The sequence below is a fragment of the Miscanthus floridulus genome, chromosome 5, assembly GCF_019320115.1.
Source record: "Miscanthus floridulus cultivar M001 chromosome 5, ASM1932011v1, whole genome shotgun sequence".
Taxonomy (NCBI): domain Eukaryota; kingdom Viridiplantae; phylum Streptophyta; class Magnoliopsida; order Poales; family Poaceae; genus Miscanthus; species Miscanthus floridulus.
The window spans coordinates 138,559,367-138,578,158 of NC_089584.1; the positions used below are offsets into that span (position 1 = coordinate 138,559,367).

Below are 18,792 nucleotides of genomic sequence, written 5' to 3' on the forward strand. Positions count from 1 at the left end.
TAACAACAGCTAGAAATATGTCAGCATCGTTCACTATCCACTAATGCTCAGCACTCTATACTACTAAAGCCGATGAGAGTAGATAGTGAAGAAAAGTACTAGAGAAATGCTAAATACTAAATAATACTGACAAATACTAAACACGATGAGATGTCATTTCAGGGAATGGTATAAAAATTTGCAAGCTATGGGGTAAACAATAGTCACGTCCCCTCCAACAATGGTCAAAGAAGAAAAAAATGAGTACGGTTGAAAAATAGCACGAAATGTACAATGGAGACGTCTTACTCTTCAACCACTCGCTACCCAAGAATATCACTACTAGCCTACGGTCACTACGGGATGTACACCACTTGCTCAACCAGCATGCTCGTGCAAGCAATCGTAGTTACATCAGAGGTTAAGTTACGCCCGCAACAATGTCTGAATTTAGCGCCTAACGACCTTGCCAACTTGACGCTGGTTGCGAAAATAACTCAGAAGGACCTGTGCCTGCACATACAAAACTAAAATAGTAAGCCGACGCGTAATAACATATATGTTTGTCTTGCAAGTTTTCACTTCTCAAACATGAAGTACAGAACCGAAAGTGTCAGCTTATGCTTATGCCAATATGTGCAAGTGCAACTGTACCTTCTCTCTTGCACGGGCCGTGCCTGATTGCGACAATGCCACCAAAGGAGGCATGGCGCCTTCCTGGAGCACCAGGCTGCAGAACCTGCTGTTGTTCGTGCAGAGCTGCAGCAAAGCAGCAGCAGCGTTCTCCTTCGCCCGTGCGGAGCCCAGCTCAACAACCTCAACCAACACCGGGATGCCACCTGCCTGAGCAATATCATTCCTTCCCTCCTGCACTGTGGCAAGGATTGCCAAAACGGAGACGGCCTTGTCAACCATCCCAGCTGCTGGGTCCATCAGCTCCACCAGGTGCTTTACAGCCCCGGCCTCAATAATCCGGGCTTTGTTCTCGTGAAATATCGATAGGTTGAAGAGAGCTGTTGCTGCATCCTTCTTCCCCTGCGCACTGCCATCTTGCAGCAGGTCGACCAGGGGTTCGATCGCTCCAGAGCGTCCGATTTTGGCCTTGTTATCTTCATTTACTGAAAGACTGAAGAGAGTTGCAGCTGAGTTTGCTCTTGCCTCAGGGTTACCTGTCTCAAGAACGTGGATGAGAGGCTTGATGGCATCCGCACTTGCGATGGCGATCTTGTTGTTGTCATCTAACGACAAATTCAGGAGTACTGTTACAGCATTTTCCTGCATGCTGGGATCTGCAGAATAAAGAAGATTCACCAAGAAGGGTATAGCACCGCAGTTTGCAATGGCAATTCTACTCTCCATGCTGTGCCTTGAAAGAACCAGGAGCTCTCCTATTGCTGCCGTTTGGACATCAGTACACTCATTTTTCAGGTCCTCAATAAGTTTATGAACTTCATTATCGGCACTAGCAAAATCAGATCTTGACTCCATTGGAACAGCTTCATCTGATTGTTGCTGCCAGACTAATCGATTTCGAGAACGAACACCACCCAACCTTGGCAGCCAATTTGGTTTTGAGAAGGTGGCCATTGGACCATTTCTTGTATTTTCTGATGCAATGCTGTTACTTGAGACCAGTTGCTCCTTATTCTTCTCAACGACTTCAAGATGGTTGCTGCTGGAAGAAGCACTTGTGCCAATATCACTACTGATACCATTACTTTGGAGATGCTGTTCAACATCAGAAGCATGGAAACCATCCTTTCTCAATTGCTTAAGGGCTTCAGAACCATCAATAGTCGCATTGCATATTAATGTGTTTGCTTCAGTAGCTGCAATTAGTAACTTCGAAGAATCAGTTTCAGAATCATCTGTGTCTTCAGAAGATGAAGCCTTGGAGATTTGATCATCTGAATCAGAATTCTCATGCAGCAAGTTAGGATGACAACTGTCATCTGATGATATCATATGATCTGGTGAGCCAAACTTATTTGTCCTTGGAGAGTTTTCAGAGGAAGGAGATTTATCACTTGTTCTACCATTAATCGGCTTGAGGGAAATTGAAAAGCTCAAACTCAAGAGTTTCACAGGGTCTGGTAGCACTACACCATGTATCTCAGACCAATTTTCAATCAACTGTTTGACAGTGTAGTTAGGAATCAAATTACTGTGTCCCAAAGTTTGGCGTGTCTTGGGGCAGACATTGTAACCCAAGTCAAGCCATTTCCTGATGAAAACCCGTTCATATGTTTGACCAGAAGCCACAATCACTGGATCTGACATTAGTTCAAGGGAAAGGGGGCAGCAAAAATCAGCGGGTATGGGCACTCCATTAATACTATGCATCTGTTTTCCTTCCACATGTTTCTCAAGCATATGGTTGACTAATTCAGAGATATGGTTGATACCATCTAGTTCTGAACTATCCTCAGCATTGACTCTTGTTCTAATCTTGGCAAGGGCAACAGACTCCATCAGCAACTCTTGATTTGTGGATAAGCTCAAAGAAACTTGGATATTTGTCAATGTCTCTGACTTTGGCATATATTTTCCGACAAGATCCCTGGAAGCCTCCTTGATTATACCCATAATTTTCTCACATTGAAATTGCTTTATTTTCTGAAATTTGCACGAACAGAAGTGATTAGAATATGAGATCATCTGAAAGGAGTACTACTGATATGAGAATAAAGCTTTTTCACTACCTCCAAGTACACTGAAACACAATTGGTTTCTGGTGGTGTCACTTCAGAATTGACAACTTGGCACACTTCAAGGACATAGTTTTGCATCTTGGCAATAAGGGACTCCACCTGCATAACCTTCATATAATAATTTGCAAGTATTAAATAACGAAAGCGTTGTATAAGCTATAAGTTGTGTCTTATGTGAATGACAGTAGTAAATGGAAGGGATAAGGGAATTACGAAATAAATTTTGCTCATCATCAAATCCCAGCTTCCAACTAGCTTTATCGCATCATTGATGGTAGCATCCAGTTCCTCAAGCAGCAGAATTTTTCTATCATCTAGAGTAATCTGGGGGAGGAGAACTTCATCGAGGACCAGCTTCAGAAGACCCAAGATTTCATCGATCTTCAGGCAGTATCTCTTAATTAGCTTAGTTTCTACCACACTACTGGTAGACAGTTTACGAAAGTTTGAAATACTGCTGATTATTGACATTGGCACTGACTCCTCCATTGACCTGTATGATGATTGAAGAGCATAATGCAAGTCTACTTCAGCTGCGGAACTCACCAAAGCATAAAGGATGGACTGGACAGTTCTGGTACAGCTTAAAGAAATTTCAGAGCCATTTATGGGTCTTACTCCACTTGAGGAAATGTAGACAATCCCACATGCAAGCACATCACATCTCATAAAGTCATCACTGGTATAGCCTATCAAATGTATTTGACCTTAAATTGCACATGCTTTCGTTCCTCTCTCTTGAAATGTGGAAATTGAGGCATGAGAACAACGAATTATTATCATACTCAACGTGTGCAAAAGCTGGCGATCAGAAACTCCATCTAGTCCAAAGAGTACTCTACCCATACGCCCATTAAATCCCATTCCCCTCCTAAACCCTAAATCTGTCGTAATCACAGGGCCTCTAGCCGAGTCGAAACGCAGGATCACCTCAAAAAAACTTCTGCTAATCCCGATCCCAGCCTCAGAGTGCGCATGCGAGCAGGTTTACGCACTTTGGGCACGAAATCAAGCTTTCATCCCCTATTCCCCTCTAATCGCAGCACTTGAACAACCACCAAATCACAAATGCAGCAGGAACTGCACGGCCCGATGCCAAAGCAATCAAGCGGGCACGATTACGATACACGGGGACCGGGCAACGCTAGGAGCGAAGAAAGCTAGTCATTCGAGGCGGGGGAAGAGAGGCGGGTTTCGTACCTCCGGGAACTCCAATAGTCCAATGGCGGTTGCCGCCGTGAGCTCCACGCGGCTCGCGAGGCTGAGACGCGGAGGCGAGGACGAAGACCGTGAGGCCTCAGGCGCCTAGAGGAGTGTGAATACGAGGGGGAGGCGGCAGCGACCAGAGCGAGGGGGGCAACGGACGGAGTAGTTGAAAGTGGAGCCGGGTGATGCAGGTGCGCGGTGGTCCGGGTGCTTCCCTCCACTGACTGGTGGGGCCAACTGGGAGGGGAGCGACAGGTCTCCGCTAGACCCGGTGCACCCGCGCGGTAAGGTCCGTCTGCGGGACGGCACCAACTGCTCCCGGAGTCGCGGGCCCCGCAGCCGATCGCTGATTCCCGGCGCTTCTGGGTTGCTTGTACCGGCCTGCACGGACTCGGACGTGGGGCCCGCGCGGCGTGAGTATTCGCCCACGCCGCGTGTACGGACCGAGGTTCGTACTGACTCGGGGGCCCAGTGAAGGCCCACGGGGATTGAATACTCGGTTTATTTTATGCAATTGGATTGGAAAAACAGGACAGGCGTTTACACATCGTTTCAGAATTTCAGGTCCAAAACGAGTCTCCCACACAGCACAGTGTGCAGCACGCAGCGAATGGCAGATTTCACAAAAGTCATTGCCCGTTGCAGAGCAGAGTAGTGGACGGGTGTCTGGCCGGTGGCTGCACCAAAACATGTGAATCCTAAGTGACTGATCGATAGAGCTCTATCAGATTCTTATTTTTTCGCGAAGTTGATTATTTGATAGAAGTGATTTTGTGGATGAAATTGGTTTTCTTTAATTTATTTAGCATAATAAACTCTCAAAGCTATGATGGAGAATCGCTAAGGAGAAGCTACCTTTTTTCCAGCTCCCGACCTCTTAGATGTTGTCTGGTTCAGAAATTATAACACAAACGTCAATGTAATGAGAAAGCACTGCTAACGAAAACAAAGTAACAAATCACTAGTTTTGTTTGGTTTCCGCACCGTAACGCAAATGGAAAACCAGAGGCTATCATCGTATCGGAGCCAAGCTGTCCATGAATTCCCGCAGCCGATGCCGCCAGCGCTACACACCGTGCACTCTGTTCCACAGAGTGTCATTCTCATTTTTCGAAAAGGTAAATATTATTAACTTTAAACAAATATATAAGACAATATTAATATTTATGGTGTATAATTAATATGATGAATCGTTGAATATATTTCCATAATAATAAATTTATTTGAAGATACAAATGTTGCTAATACTTTTTATAAATATAAATAAATTTTTAAAAACTAGGCCAACACGGATCAACACTCGTTTTGGGACGGAGGGAGTATGCCGCCAGGTCTACAGATCCGGTTCGCCTCTAATTCGTACAAGACTCGCCAGACAGCTATAGTACATTGATGGATACTTGATCGTTAAATATTGCGTCAGTCAGTAGCAGCTTCCTGAGGCCTGTTGTGTGGGTCTGTGTGCCTCTCGACTCCTGAGCGCGCTCAAGAGCGACAACGAGCGGCGGGGGTCGTGGCCTTGTGGGCTCGTGGCGGCGCGGCGCTATGGATGGGAACCACAGTAACGCGAAAGGCAACGAAGACGATGGGCTTTGCATCGACTACGCTAGGATGGCAGCGGTATCAGTTTTGTATTGGACCGTATCCGATTCCATGGTATCCGATTGTGGCGGAGACTGAAACAAACATTTTTTTAACGCAAATGCTTGGTTAACGCTGTAAACCTATAACATTACATGGGACCGAACCAAACGCTATGTTACTTCTTTACGGAATCGACGGAGAATCACTTCTCTCAGGAAAAAAACTATTTAGCAGAGTTTCTGTTGGATTCAACAGAGAATGAGCTCTAGAAGCTCTGCGAAACAGGGCCTACACGGTTAGAATCTTTCGGCAAACTCAACATCATGGGCCTTGGCCATCAAGCCTGTCATCAAATGGTCCAAACCAATGGGTGCAAATGGCACGTATAGTACTGTAACAATTTTTAAATCGTGCACTGCACTTGTTCGTTTAACATATTCCTTGGCGGTACAGACTAACGAAGCCATTGTAGTTAAATTAATGGGCGATCGACCTCATCAGGGCAGCAAAGTATAAAGAAACCGTTGGAAGCGTCTAGACCCCCTTAAACAAATGCCCGCTGGACTGAGATCGTAAATGGAGTTAGGTTAGCGAGCGCTTTCGCCCCCAGCTGGTCTCTTCCTAATCAGACGCCATTATATTAGAGAATATTACTTCTTTTTCCCTGTGCCGAGTGATCCAGAGACAGCCACGACCCATCAGATTTTTGACACATACATTAAGTATTAAATATAGATTAATTATAAAACTAATTACACAGTTTATGACTAATTTGCGAGACGAATCTTTTAAACCTAATTAGTTCATGATTTGACAATGTTATGCTACAGTAACATGCGCTGGTGATGGATTAGTTAGGCTTAATAAATTCATCTCTTGGAGTATCGATGGATTCTGTAATTTATTTTTGGGACAATTGGCCACGGGACATGCCAAATGAGCACCGACGGCTGGTGGACACCCCAAATCCGCAAAGTTGCTGCTGGACACTGTGTTTCCACTTTGAATTGCCAGAAGACACCGCGCCCCGGTTTCAGCCAAGAAAGGTGATGATTTGCCCAAATTGCCCTTGGCCCAACTGGTCAGCCCATTCCATCCGCCGCGACGCGGTCCTCGTCAGCGAGCCAGACAGCCTCCCAGACGAACCCACCCTCGCTGCCGCCGGCCGTCGAGCTCACGCCGTCGCCCCGCTGCTACGCCCTTCCTCCGTACGACCACACCATGCCTCCCTATCGGCGCATCGCAGCTCCCGCGCCTCTCCTCCCCGGTCGCCGCCGCCGGTGCTAGCCCGTCGCGGCGAGGACGCGGTCGCAGCCGCCAGTGCCTGTGGCCGCAGGACCACCTCCAGCCGAGCCGAGCAGCTCTGCGGGAGCACGCTGGCCGCTCCCGAACTGGCCGCGCCGCGCGCCGCCGTTGAGCTGGCCACGCATGGCGGCGCTCGCGAGCAGCAGCTCCGCCGTGGCCTCACGGGCGCACGTGAGCAGCCGCTCCGCCACGGCCTCGCCGGCGCGTGCGACCAGCCGGTCCGTCGTGGCCTCACGGGCACGCGCGCGAGTAGCAGCTCCGCCACGTCCTCGCGGGCGCACGAGCAGCAGCTCCGCCGTGGCCTCACGGGCAGGCACGCAAGCAGCAGCTCCGCCGCGGCATCGCCGGCACGGGCGAGCAGCCGGTCCGCACAGCCTCATGGGCACGCGTGCGAGCTGCGGCTCCGCCATGGCCTCGTCGGCGCGCGCGAGCAGCAGCTCCGCTGCGGCCTCATGGGCGCGCGTGCGAGCTGCGGCTCCGCCATGGCCTCATGGGCGCATGTGTGCGCCACCGCGGCCAGGAAGCCTCCTCCGGCCGGGAACAGCGGGCTCCGGCGCCTCCTTTGCCCCAAATTCATGACGCGTCCGCGCGGAGCTCGCCTTGCTGCCGGCGCCCTCTCCTCCGTTTCTCCTTCAACGGCGGGAGGCCGGCGGCCGGCACAGAGAAAGAAAGGGGGAGGAAGAAGAATGGGCTGACCAGTTGGGCCAAAGGCAATTTGGGCAAATCATCACCTTTCTTGGCTGAAACCGGGGCGCGGTGTCTTCTGGCAATTCAAAGTGGAAACACAGTGTCCAGCAGCAACTTTGCGGATTTGGGGTGTCCACCAGCCGTCGGTGCTCATTTGGCATGTCCCGTGGCCAATTGTCCCTTTATTTTTTTATTAGTATCTGAACACCCCATGCGATACCCTCATGTGACACCTTCTAAATTTTAGTCACTGGATCCTAACACCCCCTAAACCGCTTCTAGTTGTGCGTGTTAATAACAGGATGGAAGATTGGAAGCAGCTAGATTATCCTTTTTTAAACTGAGGCGGCCATCACGTACGTACATATATGTGAAAAGCTAGGAAGCCATAGTTAAATTACTAGTATAGCTGCTATAGTTAGAACTAGAAGTAATGATGCTAGTTGCTAGGTGGTGCTTCATGCATACGTAAAAACGTACGTACTGCTACTGGTTTCTAGATAAGAACAACGTGTGGGTATGACTCATCATGCATGCCATGCATTCCTGTTTCTTCTTTCCGGCCGGCTTGCCTCTCATCCGATTTTTTTTTTTTTTTTGTGTGTGTGTGTGTGTGAAGTCACGCGTACACTTTTAGCGAAAGGTGCATCTTCTTCTTCTTTTTGTTGCCACACGGTTCATCTCACCGTGCATGCATAAATAAAGCATAATTATGCGCCAGATCAGATGATCATCAGTTCATCGCAAAAAAAAAAGATGATCATCAGTTGTTTGGAGGTGATCGAGAGACCGAATACTTTACCATGCAAACTAAATACTACTCGAAATATATGGTGACGCAACGGTCGATCGATCGGCTTTTCCACCAGCTTTATTAATCCACCATCTACTTTTTAGATGGGTACGGTGGCTACGAGTAGTGTACATCAGCATCGATAGATGGGTGACAGTGTACACAACCACAACCGGTACGCAGCACATCCATCAGCATCTTATCCCTCGCTGTAAAGTCACCACACTTTCAACCTAGGCTCTTGCTGGGGATCGGAACGACGACGGAGAAAGGATACTGGTGAGCTTGATGAGCACGACGATGTCTACGTTGTTGACGGGGCATATGCATGATTAAACACCGCACCTTTTGAGATTTTGACTAATCATACCTGTATACGTATACTCTCTCCGTCCGTAAGGTGGTGTTTGGATCACTAATACAAGTACGATAACTAAAGTTTATAAACTTTAGTCCTGTTGGGCTATTTGATTTATGGCTAAACTTTAGTCCTCTAATCTACAATGACTGATTTACCCTTATTTAATTATCCATGCACAGCCATGCATGCGAGCGGCAAGGGATATAGGACGTACAGCGCCCGCTTCGAGGGAGTTTAGCCCAATTTAGGACCTCTTTGGGAGCAAAAGATTTTAGCCCAATTTTTAACCATTTGTTCACTTTTAGCCCTACCTTTGGATCTCCATTGCAAAAAAAGGATAAAAGTGCAGGCTAAAGTTTTGCCATGGGATCCAAACAGACCTAAGTCTCCATCGTATTCCGCCTATTCGGCTGGAGTGGCTGGCTGGCTGGTGCTGGCCAACCCTCTCACGTGCGCACTGTTCACATGAACATTGTTTCCATCCAGGAATAGTATTTTTCTCGCACACAAACTAGCCAGCAGTACTTCCTCACGAACCAGCAACGAACAAGCTAACAGTTCCGAATAGGCTAATTAGCCTTCGGTGAAATGACCAAGGAGAAATAAACAACGTGGATTTGCATATAAGGCAAGGAACAGTGAAAGAGTCGCAGCCAAGGAGCAATAAATACAGATAAAGAGCAGTCAATGGGCAATTGTCCCAGACTATTAAGAAGGAGACTTTAGAGAAAAAATTGCTTAGACGAAGAAGATAAATGGACGGAGGGACTATAGAGCTTGGCCTCGCTCGCGCTCGTTATTAACCACTCGAAAGCTAATAGCAACAGTAGTGCACTGTGCACAGTACGACTTATAGCTACGTGAATAGACGTCTGATCCACACAGCACGGATATAGGCATCTACAGAAGCCTCATTGAGCCATGCATCTGCAGAGGCGCCCATGGTCTGCCTTAAAATCGATTAACAGTGTTACGACGACGAACGTGTAAAGATGTTACATGTCTGCTTTTATTATTTTTGAGAAAACATTAAAAAAATCTCAAGACTCATGTGACACGTCTCATTTGTGATGGTGTTGTTCTCCTGTGTATTGACATTTCGTAATCTCTGTATTTACTATTTTGACCGCTAAATGATTTTAACTTAAAAAAACACTTCAACTGCAAAGCGTTAGGTTATGTGAAACTAAATTTAATCTCAAAATATGATAACTTGAATATCTAAAACTCTAAATGACTTTAAATGAAAATCTTATGAACTACAAGATTGTAGATCATATCAACTACTACAGATTTGGTATGACCATGTCAACATTATAGGTCATTTGAAAATTCTAAATTTGAACTTTGAAATCAAAGAACTTCAAATATATATTTGGGACTTTAAACAACTTCAAATTAAAAAGTGGCCTAATGTAATGTTGTACTCCATCCGTCCATAAAAAGACTTAATTATAAGATTTGTTCCGGTCAAATTAATTTAAGTTTAGTCAAGTTCATAATAAATAACTTTGTGTCTCCAATAAATAACTTTAATCAAAATTTAAATTGTTTGACTCCTCGAAAAACGCACCATCTACCCCGAGCGAACTGCACGGCAGGGGATCGGATCGGGGCGAAAAAACGCGCGGGCAGAAAGCAACCAGTCACGCACATTAGCCACCAATTTCCTGGGACTTGACATACTACAGTACCTGTGTTAGCCTCATGGTTACCAGTTGGTTGATTCGCCTGGCCAATAAGCATATTCCACGGCCAGAATGATCAGGCAGCAGATAGGCACGGGGACAAGACACGAAACCCGTACGCGAGACTGACGGGACGACACGTCGCGTACCAACGAGTCAGTCAATCAGCCTCACTTGTTGTTTTTAGCTGGATTTATCAGCTAGTTAATAGTGTTTTTTTCTCACAACAAACTAATATCATTCAGACTTACTTCCTCCGGTTCTATAAAACAAGTCGTTTTGGACATCGACACGGTCTTTAAGAAATGACTTTAACTATAACTTTTTGCTATAAAATATTTATAAAATATAGTCAATATATACTTTTATGAATCTATATTTCAAGATGAATCTACTTACATTACTTTTATATTTTCAAACTCAACATAAAAGAAGTTATTTATAATCAAAGTTTAAAATATTTGACTTAAGATAACCTCAGAACGACTTATTTAGAGAACCGAAGGGAGTACCAGCCTAGAAATCAACCCGCCAACGAGCCGAATGTGCACCGATGAATCGATCGAACCGATCGGCCAGCCGGCCCTGCCGAATGGCGATCGACCTGGTGGCCAAAAAGCGGCCGCGTGCGTCCCAGCGCGATTGATCGAGTCGCTGAGTTGGGCGTCCGAACACAGCCGCTTTTCAGTTCGTAGCAGTAGCTGGACATGTGCTGACGTGGAGGACAGGCGATCCGCGAGCGTGAAGGAAGAAAAGGGGCGGGCGGTGCTGACTGTTGACTAACGCCGAAGCCTGACAATGATGGAATCTAGCTAAATGCGGGCAACCTAATCCACCGCGCGCTGCGTCGTCACCGGTATCAGCTGAGGGCGCGCGCATGCGTGCGTGCGTGCGGCTTTGAGCGGGTCGTCTCGTCTCTCGTCTCTCGTGAGATCCTCGAGCGTATCCGCAAGGCGCATGCGTGCGCACGCACATTTCTTCGTCACGTGTGATTTACAGGGTTCGGTGTTCGATCGGTCGCGAACTTGTTCCACCGCCTTTCAATCAATGGTCTTCTCTCGTGTGCGGCATCGGCGCTCCTCAATATAATCAATGCTTACTACGCCAATACGTCCGTTTTTAAGGAAAGTACTAAAGTACGTCCTTCCTCTGTTCCAAATTTTTATACATCCATTTTATTATTCATCTAGATATAATGTTATGCCTAGATATATACAAAAAAATGGATGAAAAAAAGTTAAAGTGACTTATAATTTAGTTGATCGGTTTCTGGATATGCATAGTACGGAGTATATTCCAGAGTGTTTGTAACGTAATGATGTACTCAACTATGATTTAATATAATTCTTCTTTCATCTCAAAAATAATATTGTTTACCATAATTAGTATTGGAAATAATCAAACCTACTAGATTTTGACTAATGATTATTTAAAATATATTGATATGCATGGTTAGCTAAAATGTATTCACTCCACCTCAAAATAATCGCACTTCTGCGATTCAAATTTTACCCCAAAATACATACATAGATGCTGCGAGCTCCCATGCATGCATGTGTATGAAAATAAAAGATCAATAGCGGACCAGCGTGAGACTAAAAAATAAAAAAATCAATTTTGGAACGGAGAGAGTATGTTATAAGAACATATTCGCTTTATTATAGGTAACTCTTAATTCAAACCATTCTTTTTGTATAATTGATGACCAAAAAATGATTTTGATGGCATTTTCAAATCCTAATACACTTTATAGAAAGATCAGGATGGAGTACCTACACTTTCTCGCATTTACTTTAGCCATACGCTTACGTATGGTCGTGCCCTGATACATATCTCTATGATAAGCAAAGCTAGGGACGATGCTAGCTAGTCCATTTGATTCCTATATAAATCTCAAATTATGGTTGTAGCAATTAATTTTATATACTCAATAAAGGATCAAAATCTCATAGCAATCGTAATCCTAAATGCTCCAAAATCAGCTAGCTGGCTCTCCCTTATCTTCGTTTTTTTCCCTCCTGGATGAAAAGAAAAAGAAAACGGCCGGGCGTGGTACTAACTCCCAACTACACGCAGCTTCCGCGCGCATAACTCCTGGCCGCCTGCCTCATCATCTCCAGCGTCGCCGTCGACTCATCCTTATCCTCCCCCATCAGGCCATCACGCTCACCCCGCGGCGGCACCGCGCCATCCGTACTCTCCCGGCCGCCCCACCGCTGGCCGCCCCGACGTGTCGCGCCGCCACCGGAAGGTCCCCGGGCCGCCTTTCGGGCGGGGCAGCGCCCAGCGGTGGACCCGCGCCACGCTGACGAGAGCGCGCGTCCGTCCAAGAAGGCTGACGTAAGCAGTGACAGAATTGGCGCCGCCTCTCGGCGTCCGCGTGTCGCGGTCAACCGGTCAGAGCGGGGCTCCACGTGTGCGCTACCGCGGAGGGCCGGCGCACGGGCCACACGTGTCGCGGTCGGCCGCGGCTATAAATGCCCGGCTCCGCACCCGGAACAAGTTTCAAGCCCTCCTCCCCTCTTCCCACCATTAGCAGCAGCAGCATCAGCAGCAGGAGGGAGAGACGAGAGAGAGACTGCGTCGACTAGCAGAGCAGCCGGCAGCGATTGAGCGAGGGAGGAGCACGATGAGCGGCGGCGTTCAGGATCTGCAGCTGCCGCCGGGGTTCCGGTTCCACCCGACGGACGAGGAGCTGGTGATGCACTACCTCTGCCGCCGCTGCGCCGGCCTGCCCATCGCCGTCCCCATCATCGCCGAGATCGACCTCTACAAGTTCGACCCATGGCAGCTCCCCAGTACGTACTCCTCGATCCATCTGCTTAAAGCAGCCAGCCGGCCGTGAAAAATTTCAGTTTTCTGTGCGGCCGTGTGATGATGGTGGTCGGGCTGATCGATTGATGACGTGATCTAATTATTTGTGTGTGTGCAGGGATGGCGCTGTACGGCGAGAAGGAGTGGTACTTCTTCTCCCCGCGGGACCGCAAGTACCCGAACGGGTCCAGACCCAACCGCTCCGCCGGGTCCGGCTACTGGAAGGCCACCGGCGCCGACAAGCCCGTGGGCACGCCCAAGCCGCTCGCCATCAAGAAGGCGCTCGTCTTCTACGCCGGCAAGGCGCCCAAGGGCGAGAAGACCAACTGGATCATGCACGAGTACCGCCTCGCCGACGTCGACCGCTCCGCCCGCAAGAAGAACAGCCTCAGGGTAAGCAAAGCACCTCGCCGCCGCCGTCCGTCCGTTCGTCCGTGTCGACGACGAACGTAACGTAAATTCGTGTCATCGTCGCGTCAAACAAAAAAGAAAACGAAGAACTCGACGGTAATGTGTTGCTGTCGAAATGAATGCGGGGATAAGCGTAGCCCACGGTTTTGGGCCGCTGAATTTTTTCGGGATGGGCCATGCTAGGGGGGCTGCACCGGCGCAACTTGCCCAAAAGATTCGAATGGGTCGCTGTCCTCGGTGTGGAAGCATTCGATGCCATGGCTGATGGCGAACCAATCACTTTCGTCCGTCGCTCCCTGCGACGGCGACGACGGCGACGGCAGCAAAGAACAACTGGATGTATGAACGAATAAAGTTCTTGTGGGGTCTACGATTAGACATCGAAATGACGCTTTGTGATTCTTTATATTAGTTCATTCATTTATTTGTTTGCACTAGTGCTTACGTGATCACGCATCTGACAAACTGTTTATTCCGGTGATGGGTGCAGTTGGATGACTGGGTGCTGTGCCGCATCTACAACAAGAAGGGCGGGCTGGAGAAGCCGCCGGTCGTCGGCGACCACAAGCCGGTGTTCGCCGCGGCCGCGGTGAGCTCCCCGCCGGAGCAGAAGCCGTTCCTGGCGGCGCCGGGCGGGCTGCCCCCCGCCGCGTTCCCGGCGGACCTTGCGGCGTACTACGACCGGCCGTCGGACTCGATGCCGCGGCTGCACGCGGACTCTAGCTGCTCGGAGCAGGTGCTGTCGCCCGAGCTGCTGGCGTGCGACCGGGAGGTGCAGAGCCAGCCCAAGATCAGCGAGTGGGAGCGCACCTTCGCCTCCGACCCCGTCAACCCCGCCGGCTCCATGCTCGTCGACCCCGTCGTCGGTGGCCACACCGGCGACCCGCTGCTGCAGGACATCCTCATGTACTGGGGCAAGCCGTTCTAAAAGACGACGCTCATCGTCAATCAAGGGGGAATAAAAAAAAAGGCGAAGCATGGGTGCAAACACCCATCCTCGGCTGCGGTTGGTTGGTTGATCTGTCCTGGGCAGCGCAATGCATGCAACCGCGCGGTGTGGGCTTGACTCAGGCGAGCCGCCATTGTTGACTTGTAAGGAGGAGATAGGTTATGAACTGTAGCTGGATTGGATAAGACTGAGATCGAGGCGGCAATGAGACCGTGTGGCCCCGCCGGAATGGAGGGAGACGGATGGTACAGTGCATTGGGTATTTGGTGGTCGATCGTGCGCGGCATGTGTGTGTTCTTGTACATGTACATACAGTACATGATTGGTTCAGTGCATGTTCCTTCATTGGTTTGTTGTAGTAGCAGTAATTTTTATATGGGCTCGTAGTTGCAATCTCCGATGGGGGTAGGTAGTGCAGGTCATATATACTCCATTCGTCATCGTCAAGCTTCGAGTAGTACAGTATATAATATATATATATATTGTAGCTGTTGGCTCTTTGAATTGAAAAATGAAAAGGAAAAAAAGGGGAATTATGCTATTTTGGTCATTCTTCTAGTCTCGTCTGAAGAAGTGCTGTTCGTATGTATTCTGCTATTGCTATTGCTCTGTTCGCTTGGCTGATAAGCCATGGTTGAAAGTACTGTTGGTTAATTTATTGTGAGAGAAAAATACTATACGTTAATTGAAAAAGTACGGCTTATAAGCTAAGCGAGCAGCACACCACTTGTAGAAAAAGGAGAGAAGAAAACAATGGACTGCACGTCTGGTCTGGACCCGTTGTTTTGCAGGCTTGCAGCGAGCAAGGTGCTGTATGCAGGAGTTATGTTATGCTTATGGACGAAGAAACGTTTTTTTTTTTTTTGAAACTGACGAAGAAACGTTTCTGAACCACATGTCGAAGGGGGCAAAAACGTGCTGTGGCAGAAAAAGGTCTGCCGAACACATTGAAAACCGCGAGACACTGAACACGTTGAAAAACGTACAGTGCGAGGGGAGAGATTAGTCGCAGGCAGCTCGTGGTCAATCCGCACGTGTAGGCAGGGAGGCGGCGACGGCGGTGGGCGGGCGGCCAAGCCTGGACTTCCACGTCCAGACGGGATCGTCTTCGGGCCTATCACCCCTCTGCACGCCCGGCGAACCGTCAAATCTCATCTCGTCTCTCCCTGTTGTTGTGGCCGTGGATGTGGAACACTGAAATAGCACCCGACAGTAGGTGTGCGAACGGACCTATAATAAAAGAATTAAATATCAATTTGAGTGCCAATTTAAGATCTCTGAAATACAGTATTTCTAGTATAATAAAAATCTTAGTCGAATATCCAGCAATTTAATTGGATATATCCTATTAACACCGACAAATATAAAAAAAATCTTATTTCTAATATAAGTTATTGTTATATTTATGAGTATGAGTACAGGAGGAAAGGAAAAAACATATTCCCTCCGTTCTCTAATACTTCCTCCACTCCATTCTAAATTATAAGACATTTTGATTTTTCTCGATTTATTGATTTTACTAAGAAATCTAGATATAAGTGTACCTTAATTTCAAATTATAAGACGTTTTGCCCTTATTTCTCTTTTCTCTCCTCCAAAGCTAGAAATGAATATTTTTTATTGGGCACGGTGTCCACCAGCAAATCTAACAAGAAACAGAATGTCCACCAACAAATGGCTCCATTTTGGGTGTCGGCTATCAAAGGCAGGTCACTTTCAGCAGGAGCAAATTTTCCCTTGATTTTACTATATATATAGATATAAGTGTATATATAAATACATAACAAAATTTATGTACCTAGAATATTAGAACGTCTTATAATTTGGAATGGAGAGAGTAGTATTTATTCTAAAAATAACTTAAGAAATATCCAAATGACACATGTGCCCGTGAATTAAACCTAATTAAGAAGGTATTATGTTTCCTTTAGCAATTTTTTTTGTTAAATTTGAGCATAGACACCATATAGAATACCTTATACACCATATATCATCTCAACATTATGAATTTTAGAAGTTATAATACATTATATTTCAAAACAGAGGAAGTAGCAATCTGTTGAGATGATGTACGGTTTGCTTATTGGGTCTTCTCGCTACACCGTGTCTTGCCTTATTAGATGGGACTAAAGTTCTACTCCTATAGCTAGGCAGTTCGCTGTTGTGTTGTCGACATGTTGCATTGTGGTGTTGACATGTTGCATTGCATGCTGTGCGCATGGCTTGCTACCACAACTCCTTCAATGTTCTATTTGTATTATGTGTAGTAATGTACTCCTTTGGTTCCTAATCTATAGATTATTTTAGTTTTTTAGATATATAGGTTTTATTTATTATACACTTAGATATGTTGTATACCTAGATAGTAAACAATTTAGAATGAGGGAGTATTTTTTATATTTATTTTGTTTTGTCCCTTCTTATACATTTAATATTCCAATGTTTATATTTCCTGCTCTTTTCTTTCTTTTATATATTTGTTTTGATTCCCATGTTCCCATCTTCATTTCCCTGTATTTTGTGATAATAAAAATAATAATATATTTCATAGAGTTGTTTGACTCATTTATGTTATGAACCTAGTTACGAATCGGTATGACTACGCAATAAGTTATAATGTCACGTAAATCGAGTACCAAAAGGAGTTAAAAAAATCGAGTGCCAAAAGACAGCAGGCTTAAAGTAAATGTCATGCCAATGCACCTGATGCTATTATCTATTGTATTAGTTTGCTTATTTCCAAGAAATATTTGTAACCAAAACTATTCATTCGACTTGTACCATATTGGGAACATGATTATTTGTATTTGTAATCGGGGCCATATTTGTACTGTATTCAACAGCTATCTGTGTTCCACTCTAAATTTGGGAAAAAAAATCTATGGCTAATATTAAATAACAAAAAAATTCAAAAAATCTGTGGCTAATATTAAATAACGAAAAAATCTTTCTTTTGTCTCTCACTCTCTTTGCTCTCCATCTGTCTGTCCCTCCCTCACTCTCTTTGTCCATGGAAGCTTTTTGCTTTAAGTTTGGATTTCTTCCATCTCTCATTGCATCTTTCTTTGAGTTTGGATTCGTTCCATCTCTCACTCTCTTTACCCTCTCTCATGCCCCTTCGTCCCTTGCTCACTCTCTGTCTCTCGGATCATCGTCCTTCACTCTTATCGTCGTTGCTTTGAGTTTTTAGCTATAAATCTTTCATTGGTGTTACACCACTCATCTCTTGTTTTGGCTCTCTGAGCTCATTCACGTCTTGACACGTGTGGGCGTATGTCTCACTTTTAACCTTTGTTAAACTCACATGTGCATACAATAGCTACATGTTTAAGTTGAGTCAATTTCATGTCAATTTTTCATATAGGATTAATCATTTACTGTAATATATAAGGTTAGGCTAAATTTAAAAAATTAATGAAAAATAGCTAGCTTATTATTATTGGCACAAGCACCGATAAATTATACTTGTTATCACGCATAGAATCAATAGTATCTGTTTGTATCCTGTCAATTACACCCCTACTTAACCACGCCTGCGATCGGGCTTCTGGCAAAAAACATAATAATTGACCTTGCCAGACATGATGGTTGTGTATGTGCTGCTGCAGATGACTCATTCGGAGCTAGCACTTAGCTGGAGTGTTGCTTGCTTCTGTATATAAAAAGGAGCCTTGCCTATTCTACTGCCTCAGCCGCGAAAACTTTTCTGCTTTTGAGAATCAAACTATTTTAAGTCATAATATATACTCCTCCACTCCAATCCAAATTATAAAATGTTTTAGCCTTTTAGATAGGCAGAATAGCCATTTTGGTCCCTCAACTATTTCTTGAGGCTCAGTTTTGTCCCTGGACTTTCAAAACGTCGAACTTTACTTTTAGGCTCAATTTCATCCTAAAACTATGAAGATGATCGTTTTAGCCCTCGAATTTTGCATTTTGGGCTTGATTTCATTTATAAACTATCAAAGTGTATTTTGTTCTTTAAACTTTTATTTTCAACACAACGTTGTCTACGTTCTACGTGGAAGGTTGTACTGTTGCACCTGGTTAGCTCGAACATCATCAACGATTGAAGATAGAAAAATAATATTCATCCAAAAACTCTTTCGTGGTCATTAATAATTTCAAGCTGTTATTTTTAGTGTTACCTTATAATGGTACCATTTATATATATCCGACTAAATGATATTACGGGAGCAATTACAGTTGCATCGAACACTATTTATTCATTAAGAATACATTGATATATTGAAACAATAGCAGATCTATAATTTTGATAATTTATGGATGAAAGTATGCCTAAA

At 45.8% G+C, this 18,792-nt stretch overlaps 2 protein-coding genes across 2 annotated transcripts; one reads left to right on the plus strand and one right to left on the minus strand.

Annotated features, from left to right (window-relative positions):
- Positions 1-137: 137 nt before the first annotated feature.
- LOC136453820 (U-box domain-containing protein 4-like) lies at positions 138-4,014 on the minus strand. The gene is made up of 5 exons (XM_066454377.1): positions 3,891-4,014; positions 2,904-3,183; positions 2,682-2,798; positions 634-2,595; positions 138-492 (listed from the first exon to the last, which is right to left on the minus strand). The coding sequence occupies exons 2-5, from the start codon at positions 3,177-3,179 to the stop codon at positions 430-432; spliced, it is 2,418 nt and encodes an 805-aa protein (XP_066310474.1). The 5' UTR covers positions 3,180-3,183; positions 3,891-4,014; the 3' UTR covers positions 138-429.
- Positions 4,015-12,809: 8,795 nt separating this feature from the next.
- LOC136450947 (NAC domain-containing protein 48-like) lies at positions 12,810-15,038 on the plus strand. Its single transcript, XM_066451642.1, has 3 exons — positions 12,810-13,112; positions 13,247-13,521; positions 14,030-15,038. The coding sequence occupies exons 1-3, from the start codon at positions 12,944-12,946 to the stop codon at positions 14,465-14,467; spliced, it is 882 nt and encodes a 293-aa protein (XP_066307739.1). The 5' UTR covers positions 12,810-12,943; the 3' UTR covers positions 14,468-15,038.
- Positions 15,039-18,792: the final 3,754 nt, after the last annotated feature.

Excerpts from the sequence above, each read along its gene's own strand:
- LOC136450947 (XM_066451642.1), top strand. The coding sequence starts at position 12,944 with ATGAGCGGCGGCGTTCAGGATCTGCAGCTGCCGCCGGGGTTCCGGTTC. Across the intron at positions 13,113-13,246 it reads CGACCCATGGCAGCTCCCCA|GGATGGCGCTGTACGGCGAG; the intron begins GTACGTACTCCT and ends GTGTGTGTGCAG. Across the intron at positions 13,522-14,029 it reads GCAAGAAGAACAGCCTCAGG|TTGGATGACTGGGTGCTGTG; the intron begins GTAAGCAAAGCA and ends TGATGGGTGCAG.
- LOC136453820 (XM_066454377.1), bottom strand. The coding sequence starts at position 3,179 with ATGGAGGAGTCAGTGCCAATGTCAATAATCAGCAGTATTTCAAACTTT. Across the intron at positions 2,799-2,903 it reads TGATGAGCAAAATTTATTTC|GTTATGCAGGTGGAGTCCCT; the intron begins GTAATTCCCTTA and ends TATTATATGAAG. Across the intron at positions 2,596-2,681 it reads GTGTTTCAGTGTACTTGGAG|AAAATAAAGCAATTTCAATG; the intron begins GTAGTGAAAAAG and ends TGCAAATTTCAG.